The sequence below is a fragment of the Carya illinoinensis genome, chromosome 13 (assembly GCF_018687715.1).
Source record: "Carya illinoinensis cultivar Pawnee chromosome 13, C.illinoinensisPawnee_v1, whole genome shotgun sequence".
NCBI lineage: Eukaryota > Viridiplantae > Streptophyta > Magnoliopsida > Fagales > Juglandaceae > Carya > Carya illinoinensis.
In genome coordinates, this window is record NC_056764.1 from 6,512,899 (window position 1) to 6,526,208 (window position 13,310).

At 33.5% G+C, this 13,310-nt stretch overlaps 1 protein-coding gene across 4 annotated transcripts; it reads left to right on the plus strand.

Moving 5' to 3' along the window:
• The first annotated feature begins 6,368 nt into the window (after positions 1–6,368).
• LOC122292829 (UDP-xylose transporter 3-like) lies at positions 6,369–11,114 on the plus strand. 4 transcript variants are annotated; one of them, XM_043101363.1, is made up of 9 exons: positions 6,369–6,495; positions 6,582–6,632; positions 6,729–6,921; positions 7,327–7,511; positions 8,153–8,220; positions 9,395–9,527; positions 9,836–9,997; positions 10,154–10,426; positions 10,703–11,114. In XM_043101363.1, the coding sequence occupies exons 3-9, from the start codon at positions 6,801–6,803 to the stop codon at positions 10,817–10,819; spliced, it is 1,059 nt and encodes a 352-aa protein (XP_042957297.1). In that variant the 5' UTR covers positions 6,369–6,495; positions 6,582–6,632; positions 6,729–6,800; the 3' UTR covers positions 10,820–11,114. The 4 variants fall into 4 exon arrangements, with proteins under 4 accessions (XP_042957297.1, XP_042957300.1, XP_042957296.1 ...); XM_043101366.1 differs by having other exon boundaries at positions 6,752–6,921; XM_043101362.1 differs by having other exon boundaries at positions 6,370–6,495; positions 6,593–6,632.
• The last annotated feature ends 2,196 nt before the right edge of the window (positions 11,115–13,310 follow it).

Genomic DNA, 13,310 nt, shown 5'->3' on the forward strand with positions numbered 1-13,310 from the left:
TGAAATAGTATAGCCCTTTTCATTTTGAATTCTCTTGCATAACTTGGTAAAGGCATTATGTGCCTCATCTTTATGAGCAAGAAAGATGACCCAAGTATATCTAGAGAAATCGTCAACAATAACAAATGCATAATATTTTCCTCCTAGACTTGCAACTCTATTTGGTCCAAAAAGATCCATGTGTATCAGTTGCAATGGTCTAGTAGTGGAAATATGTTTCTTAGTTTTAAAAGAAGTTTTTGTTTGTTTACCAAATTGACATGCATCACAAATTTTGTCTTTAAGAAAATATGTTTTTGGTAAACCTCTCACAATATCATTTTTTGAAAGTTTGGAAATAAGTTCCATGTTGGCATGACCTAATCTTCTATGCCATAACCAACTAGTTTCATTTTGAGCTGACAAGCAAATAGCATCTTGTGAGGTAATTTCTTCAAAATCAATTGTATAAACATTATTGTTTCTAAAAGCAATAAAACAAATATTACAATCATGATCATTCAAAATAATGCATTTATCCATTTTAAAAGTAACTGTAAATCCTTTATCACATAATTGACTTATGCTCAAAAGATTATGTTTTAAACCTTCAACAAGTAGAACATCTTCAATTATGAGAGAAGATTCATTACCAAATTTACCTATTCCCACGATCTTCCCTTTCGAGTTGTCTCCAAATGTCACGTGTCCTTCTTCTTTAGATCTAAGATCAAAGAACTTAGTCTTGTCTCCCGTCATGTGTCTTGAACATCCACTATCTAAAAACCACTTATTTTTGCTTGTGGATGACTTCATGCATACCTATAAAAACAATTAAAATGATTTTTCTTGGTACCCAAGTTCTTTGGGTCCTTTATTTATTAGTATTAGAAGAAACAAGATTTTTAGGTACCCATATGGCCCTAATAGTCATTGTATGATTTCTTCTAATAGGACAAGTATGATAATTATGACCATTTCTATTACAAAAATTACAAATAGCATGTGACATATATGAAAAACTTGAATGATTATAATAATATCCTTTTTTGACAAAATTATTTTTATGAAAAGAATTTTGAATATTAGTCTTTGAGGTAGAATGATTATCAAAGAGATTTTTATAAGGTTTGTATTTTTGTTTTGGCATATATCCCAAACCTGCCTTGTCAAAAACACATCTTTGACTACCAAGAAGTTTTTCAAAATTTCTTTTTCCATTCGTAAAGTTTTCAACAATATTTTCTAAATCGGTTTTCTTCTTATTCAATTCAAGATTTTCATCTTTCAAAATGATACTTTCTTTTCTTAAAATTTCAATTTCGTTTGTTAAAGAAGAATTTTTCTTTTTCAAAGCAGTATACTTTATACCCAATTTTTCAAATTCCTCATAAATCTCTTCTAAAACATTTTGCAATTCTTCATATGAAGGATTTTCAATATTATCAAGATTTGTTACCTCAATGTCATCTTTAGCCATAAGACAAAGATTTGCTGATTCTTCATTGCTTGCTTCACTATCTGAGCTACTTGAATCATCATCCCATGTAGCTTTCATTGCTTTCTTGCCCTTGTTTCGATCTTTCTTTAGCAGAGGACAATCTGGCTTGATATGACCAGGTTTATTGCATTTATAACAAATTAAAGTGTCGTTTTTACCTGAATCTTTCTTGGAAAACTTTTTGAAAGATTTCCTCGGAGGAGTTCTATTTTTCTTCAAGAACCTCTGAATTCTTCTTGTTATCATCGCAACTTCTTCATCTTTATCGTCATTTTCCTCATCTTCATCACTTTCACTTTCATGAGGAACAGCTTTAAGTGCTAAGCTCTTCTTTGGCTTTCCTTCTTCTTCTCCTCTTTTCAATGTGTACTCATGGGTGATAAGTGACCCGATGAGTTCATTGACTTCGAGCTTCTTGAGGTCTCTAGCTTCAAGAATCGCTGTAACTTTTGATTCCCAACGTTTTGGTAAAGAGTTGAGAATTTTTCTTACTATCTCCACCTTGGAATAAACTTTGCCAAGAGCTGTCAAGCTGTTTATGATGTTAGTAAAACGAGTGTGCATACTAGAAATAGATTCATCATCATTCATCTTAAACATTTCATATTCATGAGTAAGAATATAAATTTTTGATTCCTTGACTTGCGAAGTTCCTTCATAAGTTACTTCCAAGTTATCCCAAATTTCCTTTGCCGTAGCGCAATTCATTATTCTATTAAACTCATTTCCATTAAGAGCATTATATAATAAATTCATAGCAGTTAAATTTAAAGTATAAAGTCTATCGTCTTCACGATCAAACTCTTCTTCTTCCTTTTTGACCTTTACTCCACCAACCACTTTTGTTGGAATATAAGGTCCATTTACAATACATTTCCATATTTCTCTACCTTGAGCTTGAAGAAATATTCTCATTCTAACTTTCCAGAATGAGTAATTATCTCCACAAAAGAGTGGAGGCCGACTACTAGATTGACCTTCACCAAATGAAGCTGCAATGTTAGCCATAAGATCTTAACTCAAAAGATAGTTAATCTTATAATAGAGCTCTTAGCTCTGATACCAATTGTTGCCCAGATGACTAACACAAGAGGGGGGGTGAATTGAGTTGTATTAAAAAAAATAATAATTATAAATCAAATATATAATATAAAATATAAACAAAATATGAAATAACAATAAATATAAGGAGTAAGGGTAAGAGAGAAGCAAACTCAGTATGTTAACGAGGTTCGGCCCCACTGCCTACGTCCTCGCCTCAAGCTACCCCTTGAGGATTCCCAAATTCACTATTCAACCTCCTTCAGGTGGAGATAGAAACCTATTACACCTTTGAACAACACCGCTACAAAGGATCCGTGTAGAACACCCTCTACACTTGCAATCACCTTACACGTGGTGATTCAACTATTCCCTGTGTAGAATACTTTCTACACACACAAGGGTTATACACACCCTTTTTCTGATACAAAAGCTGATAGTGGGTAGGTTATCAGAAAACACTCCTCAACGAGTGAAATAAGAACAATACAGCGCAAGCTATATCTCTCAAAATGAACAAGGATTAAGGCTCAATGTTTAGAGAAGAGAGAATGAAAGCTTTGAATGAATGTTGTATGCTCTTGGTGTTGTGAATGTGAAGCTCTCAAATGATCTATTTATAGGCATATGAGACTTCATATTCAAATTTAAAAAGATTCACATGTCAAAGACAACATCATTCACTTTTTCAAAAAATTCAAATAAAAGGTTCTTCTTTTTCAATTGTCAAAGACAACATCATTCACTTTTTCAAAGAATTCAAATAAAAGGTTCTTCTTTCTCAATTGTCAAAGACAACATCATTCACTTTTTCAAAAAAATCAAACCTAATATTTTACTTTTGGCATATGACAAAATGAGCACACTTTCATTTTCAAAAAATTCAAACCTAATCTTTTACTTTTTGTATAAGTCTAAAAAAGCATCAATCACTTTTGAAAATATTCAAATAAAACATGCACATGTGAAAGATGACAATCAATCATCTTTAATATTTTCAAAGTTCAACCCTTTAATCAAGGCATGCACATGCAAAAGATGACAATCAATCATCTTTCAAAATTTTCAAATTTAATTTTCAAAAATATTCATGCACATGTGGAAAATGTATTTTAATGCTTTATGATAAAATATTAATTTTGAGCATTAATCCTAATTTCGAATTTTGAAGAGATTTACAACATTACTCTATAATTTTAATGTGAACTTGTTCCCTTCTTGCTCATGCTTGTTTCCTTGATGTGCTTGACTCCATTATGTAGACAACTTGAGCTTGAGACTTCTTTATTCTTTGAATTCATTTGTTATCATCAAAATCCATGTGTAGATTTATAATCACATGAAACTTGAAATCTTGAGTTCAACAAAACCATTGCCACCAAGCAAGTTCAAGAATGTGCTATTCAATCAGAATGTTCGTGATCTTCCATTCAGATTGAGGGGGCGTGTAGAAGATCAAGTTGATATCGCTGAAAATCAGGAAGCAAACCCGCAATCATCACTTGCCGAAATTAGTGCTACAAATAAGGGATGAGGAGCTGTGATCCTGCGGATTTGATTTTGAATAATATAGCTGTCAGACTTAAATTAAAATGTTGCATAAAGATAGGAATCAATTGTAATTATGTGTATATAAATACACCTCTTGTAATCTGTCAAAAAATACATCAGTATAATATAATTCTTCAAAGCTCTGCTTTATTTTCTTTACAATGTCGATGTTGATGCCCACGAGGCAGTTCGATCTCCGGTGTTTTCGATCTTCCTAGGCACTTTCTCTGGTTGTTGCGAGATGGGCAATGTTCTTTTGTTCTCCATTGATGGTGCTACATGATGGTTAGTGGAACTACTTTAAGGTTCTGCTTGGCTACTGAAAATTTTTAAATGAGAATTTTGAGTTTTAAGATTAAATATTAAAATATTATATTTTAATATTATTATTATTTTAGAATTTGAAAAAATAGAAAAAAGTTAAATTATTTATTATATTTTATATGAGAATTTAAAAAAATTATAATGATAAGATAAAAATTTTATATTTGAGATAAAAATTTTATATGGCCAAACAATATCTAAATATCAGCTTCGTCGAACTCGATATTAGAGGCCACTAGGCTGTGGTCTTTGATGTAGCGAATACAGTGGGGTGTGCCGGTCTGGTCTGGAGCTCCTCTATCGAGATTGGAGGTCATACGGCATGTGGCGGCATGTGTTTAAAGAGTTTTGCTACATACAAGTAAAGTCGTGTACTAATCTGCGTACCAACACTGATTCTTTCATACTTAAAATTTTAATTAGCACTGTTTTCAATAAAATCTACTTTTTGACCAATCACAATAGATTGGTGTACATATTAGTGCATAATTATGCTTGCAACTAGATTTTTCTGTGTTTAAATATGGACGAAGTGGATTAATAGTTCGAAGGATAGAAGAATAGAAAAATGATAGATTATCAACTACTTAAAAATTTGTTTACAACTTTAGATTAAAATAATATATTTTTTAAATTTTAATTTGACTTTTGTTTTGATTTAATGGATTTAAATATTAAAAAAATATTATATTATCAAGAATAGTAAATAAATAGTGAATGGGTTGTAAAGGTATCACTCCTCGAGAAGAATAAATGGGCGTCAACGATCCTTGGCTTTTGACTTTGCTATGGTGCGATGCGGTCCAAAAATTTTCTATGTACTTAGGTGATATGTCAGCTCACTATTAGTTGCCATTAAGCTCACATTGTCGAATCTGCTGTTGCAAAGAGGAACTATTAAATAAACTCAACTGAATAGTTTTGAGATAAAAATAAATATTATATTCATTTTAAAAAAAATATCTATATATTTTTTTATTTAATTTTCTATCACACAAAAAAATAGTAGGCAAAAACTTGCATTTTACGCGATGTTTACTAAATGATTTAATTTATCTATTTTCACGAATAAATATTTTAGAATAAGTGATAATTTAATTTGATAGAAGAGTAAGTCTTTGAGTATAAATGCTGACTTCATACTTCATCGCATTTAAAATAGATATTCAATATGTCGTGTCTATTTATGGAAAGTATTACCTCTCTCTTATGAGTCTTCTCTCGACCCATAACATATATTTAAGAGTGTTCTCAGTCATAATATTATTGACATGATAAATATACGTGTGACATTAATTATAAATAAATACAAAGAAAGATAATCAGAAGTGAAGAATGCAAAGTTCAGTCCAAATAAATGCAAATGTTTTTTATTTTTTTGTTTACTTTTTTAAATTATTTTCTTTCTTGTATCATGCGATTACCCCTACATCCATATATATGTATGCATAAATGGCCTCTTTGATGATTTGTTTCCTTTTAAATTAATTATTTTAAAATAAAAATTTTATATGTAGTCAGTTTTATATGTTTTTTATGTAATTTATTAATATGATTGACTGTATTATTTTTTTCTTTGACCAATCACGTCAGTAGAATGTGTAAGAAATACACAAAAATGATTGTATGTAATAGAATCTATTTTGCAAAATAATCCACATTCTTTAGTTGAATTATATAAAATATTGAAATTTGTTAAAGAGCCATCAACTCTTTCCCTATCCTTGTTTATCTTGTTAATTTTTTCTTTAAACTTTAGTTACATGTACCCACTTTTTCTCTCAAAATCTATAAGATATATTTTAAATAAGGGATAGTTAGGAATTTATTTTATTGTTTTAAAACTCGTTTTAGTTTTCTAAAATAATATAATTATAAAAGAATTATATTCAGATTTCCACTTTGTAAATCTGATGTTAAACGACGACGGATTGCCTTCCTATTAATAAGTAATAACCCCACAGTTCTGTTTCAATTTCTTCCCACCAATGCCGGAGCTCTTCTATAAATTCCACCCGAGTGATTAGCTTTCCATAGAATCTCACTTCCCAGATTCTCGAACGGTGACTCGCGCATGCTCTAGCAGATCTAGGGTTTCGGTACGTCAATTTCTGCAACTATGTATCCGTATTCCGGTTTTAATTAATTTCGGTTTCCCATTTATATAAGCTTTTTATGTGTTTAGCTTCGTCGCAGATGAGCTCCCGTTTTATACGGTAAAGTATCTCCGTCTGAGGTAAGAATCCTTGCATTTCTTTAGGAACGTATTTATGTATACCTTGAAAGTTTATGTGTTTTATTGATGTTTGCATGCGGTGTATTGACTGTGCAGTGTCGGGATTGGTATTTTGATAGATCCAGAGAGACTCGAGGTTGGGATTGGACAGAGATTTGAGCGTCGAAGATGAGTGAGTGCCAGAGGTTCCAGCTGGGGACCATTGGGGCTTTGAGCTTGTCGGTGGTGTCATCGGTTTCGATCGTGATTTGCAACAAGGCTCTCATTAGCACTCTTGGTTTCACATTTGGTAAGTCGAAAGCCATGTAGGCTCAGCCTCATAAAACTGGTACTAGATCACGAGTTTTGTGATGTTTTAATATGGCATTGAGCATTGGTTCTTCGATATATAAATTATAGCAAAAACAAGATTATTCAAATGTGTGCCGTGGTGTCGTAATAGGACATAAAGGCTCACATTTTTTTCTTAAACTGATAATCTGTGGTTTAATGGTTGTCGAGGGTAGTGAACCACCCTGCTTGGTTGTTAATGCAGTTTCAGGTAAGAGTGTTAGGAAGTAGTTTAGGAAGTAGTTAAGTTGTTTCTCTTAAAATGGTTGCTTAGAATTGTTATTGTCGACCTGATAATTTGCTCAGCTTTTAGTCTTTGATGTTTAATGGAGAATACTAACTTACGGTAAGTGGGGTGCTGCAGCCACGACCTTGACAAGCTGGCATCTTCTTGTCACGTTTTGTTCTCTTCATGTGGCATTATGGATGAAATTTTTCGAACACAAGCCTTTTGATCCAAGAACCGTAATGGGCTTTGGCGTACTAAATGGAATCTCCATTGGACTTTTAAATCTTAGCTTGGGTTTCAATTCTGTTGGGTTTTACCAGGTAATCTCCTTTAACTCGTGACCAATAAATCTATGATTTGAACTTAGTATTGTTTTATTAGCAGCATAATTACATGATACTATCCATCCCATTTCTGAAATATAATATATGTATTGCTTTGGTAATGCTAGTGTCTCAATGGATTGGTTCATGTGGTCTAAGCAACATGGGGTCATTCTTTCTGGTGTAAAAATCTTGCCTGATCCATAAATTGATCCACACGGATACATAATTTTTAGTTCTAATTTGTATCTTGAGATATCGTGTTGTACATGCCATGATTTATGCAAGTTATCTTTTATGAATTGACATAGGCCTCTTTTGGTTACACAAATGAGATGAGATGAGATGAGATGAAAGTTGAAAATTGAATAAAATCTTGTTACAATATAATTTTTATATTATTTTTGTTTTGGGATTTGAAAAAGTTGAATTGTTTTTTGTATTTTGTTTGAGAGTTTAGAAAAGTTGTAATGATTAGATGAGATGAAATGGTTTGTGAAAACAAACCAGGCTTTAGTTTCAGTTTTGCTCATACTTATTTAGATAAATAGTTTCACTCATACTACTGGCTAGTCAATTTAAAGCATTGATTTGTTGTGGTATTTTCTGAACATTTCTCTATTGGTTTTATATCTTAGATGACAAAACTCGCGATTATTCCATGTACTGTTCTTTTGGAGACTCTTTTCTTTAGGAAGAAATTCAGGTAACTTTAATTCAATCTTTGACCCATTACGAGATAAATTTCCTGCCTATATCTATGTCCTTCAGATGTATGTATATGATTTCTACCTAATTTTTATAAAGCACCTTGAGCTCCTGCTTTGGATTGATTATGTATTTTCTTCTTAGTGAGGGTCAGAAATTGTGTATCATTTTTCAGTTAGTTTGCCACCTTGAAGTGATCCTGTTTGTTTTCTCTGTACTTTGTGTATAGAGTTCTATGGTTCTTGTGCGGTCTAATATTGTTGCAATTCCTATGCACACAAGCCTTTGTATATGCTTGCATGTGTCTAAATGTACGTGTTCTATTTTCAGCAATTTTATGTAACGTCTGAGTAAGTATATTAAACAGGCTCATATGCAAAAGGGTACAATGTAAAAATGTATTTTGGTTCTCTTTATGGATGGATTCTGGTACTTGCCTTGGAGCCGCAGCCAAGAAAGAGCTTAGAATTTGGAAAGCAATTTAGGAGTTTATATTGATTATCTTGAGAGGAAACAGAATAGGATTTGGCACAGATAGAGAAATTGACTTTGGTACAATATTTTAAGCCTCTCTAATGTTGATTTTAATAATAAAAATAAAAGAAATGCCTTCTTATTTTTTGTGGTATTTCACCCATTTGCAATCACTTCTAAATTCATCATCTTGTGAGTGCTGGCGATCACTGCCTTCGACTGAGAAATTGTATCAGTGACAATCCTCAGTCTTGTGAACACGACCTAAGTTGACTGAAACATTTCCGTCTTTGACAATACTTAGCCTGGTGGAGATGGCCTTTAGCCCAAGTTGCTAAAAGGCTTTGTAGTAGACCGACTGGCTTGAAGGCATTCTCGCCAAGAAACTATTGATGATATCTGTGTTAATAAGGCAGACATTCATGGTTTTTTGGTTGTGATATTTAATCCTTAAATTGTCTTCTGTATGAATCCAAAAGACTGTCTAATATCTTTGTTTTCTTTCATTTTTTTGCTTTTTTGGATGAAAATCTATAGATTAGGTAGCTTGTACGTTTATAATCTTGTTCTTCTATGACAGTTTATTGATGTGAATTGGGTTTCCACTTTCATAATTCATGTCGAGCCGATTCTGACTAGATGTACTCCATACATGTTTAAATACCTGTTTACTGATGCTTCTTTTCACCTGTAAACAGTAGGAGTATCCAGTTCTCACTTGTCATCCTTCTTTTTGGTGTCGGAATTGCAACGGTGACTGATCTTCAGCTCAATGCCCTGGGTTCTTTATTGTCTCTGCTTGCAGTCATCACAACCTGTATTGCTCAGATCGTATCCTAAGCTGAAATGTACTTTTACTATGTTGCATGTTTTTCCTTCCTACTTTCCATGTTCCTACATACAACACCACACCACCCCCCCCCCCCCCCCCCCCCCCCCCCCCCCCCCCGTGGAAAAAAAAAAAAAAAAAAAGGAGAGGATATATTTCATATTTGGTGAAAGCATCCAACCTATTTCATGTGTAGTGCTTGCTTTTGATTCTGCATTTAACAAGTAATAGTCATTACAGGTATGACTTAGGACTTGTCATTTTCTCATGATTGGTATTTTTTTTTTAAGAACTTAACCAATTATCTCAGATGACCAATGCAATCCAGAAGAAGTTCAAAGTTTCTTCAACCCAGCTTCTCTATCAGTCTTGCCCCTATCAGGCATTAACTTTGTTCATTGTTGGCCCATTCTTGGATGGGCTTTTGACTAATCAAAATGTCTTTGCTTTCAAATACACGCCTCAAGTGCTGGTAAGAACTGAACCCATCCTTAAGATATTTTACATAACAAACCCCCATCCCCCCGGGCGGTGCCCACCCCTATGAAAATTTGGTTCTGCTTATCTATTTTTCTAATTTCTTTTGCTTCTTAATTTAACTATTATATGTGTATTGTCTTTATTGCAGTTCTTCATTGTCCTTTCCTGCCTGATTTCTGTTTCTGTAAACTTCAGTACCTTTCTGGTTATTGGGAAGACATCTGCTGTCACCTATCAGGTCCTAGGACATCTGAAAACGTGCCTAGTTTTGGCCTTCGGCTATGTTCTTCTTCATGACCCATTTAGCTGGCGCAATATTTTAGGAATTTTGGTTGCTGTAGTTGGGATGGCACTCTATTCCTACATTTGCTCTCGTGAGAGCCAGCAGAACGTTAATGAGGCATCGACACAGTTGTCCCAGGTACTTCCAACCTCTTTCCTTAACCTCATCTTCTACATGTAAGGGTTTCCTATCATTTTTAGATTATTATTTGGTAAAAGAATTGGAGGACAAAACTGGTCCTTCCACCTTCCCAAAATGTTTGTCTCTACTTCATCTCTCAGTAAACTCCATATCTTATCTGTACTTTTTATTTATTCATATATATATATATTATTTCTCTTTGTTCCTGTAAAACTGTAGTATTATTACCATATGCAATGAATATGCTAAACCTCTCTACTTTTTTTGTTGTAGGCAAAGGAAAGCGAATCTGATCCTCTTTTAAGTGTAGAAAATGCAGCTGCGATTTTAGGGGATGGCGCTGCTCCAAAGGCCCCTTCATGGAAATCAAACAAGGATCTGCATGCATAAAGTCACGGTAATCAGAAACTAATTATTTTGCCCAAGCTCAAAATTGGTAGACAAACCAGTCCAGCAATGAAGATGTTGCTGGTAAGGTCATCCACAGCAACGATTTGGGTATCTGAGCTTATAACTATTTTGTAAATGACTTGGGAGAAACAAAGCATATTCTAGGAGGGCAGATTGATATATGGGAGGACAGGCAACTTAATGTACCTACATTGTGCTCGTGCCATCTAATACACAGAGTCAGTCCTTTGAGACTAAGGTTTAGGGAATGCAATGGAAACTTATTTTTTAGCAACGATAGAGTTACAACCCATATACATCTTGTTTACAACTTATCAATAAAATAATATTTAAAAAAAAATCAAACACATCAAATCAAAATCAAAATTAAAATAAATATTTTAAAAGTATTATTTTATTTAAAGATTGTAGAAATATTGTAAAGAAGTTGCAATTCTAATATTTATTTTTCAGTTCCTCTACAGGTAGGAAAGCTCGCGCAGGAACAAGTTATTATGCCACGTCAAGTGTAACTAAAAAGAGGAAAAAAAAAAAAAAAAAACAAACAAACAATTGCCCACAAACTAAACTGGAAGGCTGAAATGCACAAAATACGAATAGAGATGTTCATCATTCCTTGCCCGTAAAAGAATTGCAACCCATTTCCTTGTCATTCCCATTCATCTTCCTCATTCACGTTTGTCTCAAAAACACTGATTTTTGCAACCCATTTCCGAAAAGAAAAAGAAACAAAACACAAACATCATCCAAATCGACAAACCACAACATCGAGTTTCTTGATGTTGCAACTATTGTTAGCGGTCGCCTTCTTGGCGGTGCCTTTGATCTTGTAAGTGTCGTTGATATAAAGCTTTAACCTATTCGTGGAGACCATAGAGGATGTTCTTTGCCAAACTAACGTCCTCGCTCTCAATCCTACGTCACATACGCCTTGCCTTCTCTTACCTCCTCAACTCCTTCCTCTGCCTAATCTCCAATAGGTAGACTGCACGCTAGAATACATCCACACAAATTCTCTTTTTTTTCGTGTCAGTCTTTTTTATTTTGTGGTGGGTGTATGGTGCTACCGTGCTGGTGTTGTTTTTGTTATATGTGATTAAATAGTTAATTTTGGGGTGTAATTTTCAGGATGATTCTTTCACTTGACCCTTAATAGTATGAATTGAGATTTTATAGAATTTAAAGTTTTTGCCTTTTTGGAAGATTTTTCCTTGTCAGTGTTGTTAATTTTGGGATTAATACCATGATGTTAATTTTGGGAGGACAATGAATTGAAGGAGGGACATGCAAATGTTAGATGTCATTATTTCAGAAACCCATATCGGGTTTGGAGAATTACCGGAGATGAAGAAGATGAAGGAAGGAGATGGAATCATGAAGGAGAGTAAAATGGATTTGAATGGAGAAGAAGCTGAATGGATTGTTGGTGTGAAACGCACCGTATCATTTTCCACGTAGACATTTGTGCTCAATAGTCGATCCCTATGCCAAATCTCCTCCATTCATCATTTACCATTTTTTTTTATCCCATTCTTTGCTTCAAGGAACCCTTTTTTTTATATATATAAGTAAAAGAAGGACATGAGACTTTTAAGGAACTGAGGATGTAAAAGGGTATGACTATAAATTTGTCCTCGACTAATCATTAAAATTTGAGCACATATTTGAGAATTTTCGTGTCAAATCTTTTCTTTCCACTAATCACTAGAGTGACAAAACTAAAGCGTTAAGAACTTAAGGCTAACAACGCGGTCCATCAATATTCCTCTTAAGGTGTGTTTTCTTCTTCTTCTTCTCTTTTTTTTTTTTTTTTTTTTTTTCTAAATAAAAAAAAAAGTATGTTTTCGTTAGAATAATGATAGAGACGGTACTTATTAACCTGTAGTATAATTAAATTCCACCCCACTCCCAGCCCCACCTTGTGCCACTATCCGTCCACTTCCGTCTAAAAGGCAGACTGATTTTTGAACCGATAAATAATATTTATACTTACAGAATTTTGAAAAAATAAATTGAAAAAATATAGAACCTACATAAAAATTAATTTTTTATGGTAGATTTTATTTTTTTAAGAAGGAATGCACGGTAGTTACACAATCTATAACTGTCTAGCAACCTTTTGAAACCACCTCCTGTGCTTTGCCCTACAAGATGTTCAAATAAACAAACCTACATGTCTATCTCCATATCTTCATATCTATACTCCAAATCTTCACATTCAAAGTCCAAAATATAGATCAAACTTCAAATATATATATCAAACTAGAAATTATAAAAAGAATAGTGAAGAACAACTTACCCATGGTTGTTGGCCACGTCTTGGTCGTGAGTCTAACAAAGATGCAGACGGCCAAGCTATGACCATGGATTGCAAAACCTCACAGCCATTGCTTGGCCATAGGGCTTTAAAGAGCCATAGCACCACCCACGACCATGGCCGCAGGTTGGAAAGACCAACGGCACAACCAAC

Coding starts and splice junctions, on each gene's coding strand:
- LOC122292829 (XM_043101363.1), top strand. CDS start 6,801: ATGAGTGAGTGCCAGAGGTTCCAGCTGGGGACCATTGGGGCTTTGAGC. Junction 6,922..7,326: donor CACTCTTGGTTTCACATTTG/GTAAGTCGAAAG, acceptor GGGGTGCTGCAG/CCACGACCTTGACAAGCTGG. Junction 8,221..9,394: donor TTCTTTAGGAAGAAATTCAG/GTAACTTTAATT, acceptor ACCTGTAAACAG/TAGGAGTATCCAGTTCTCAC.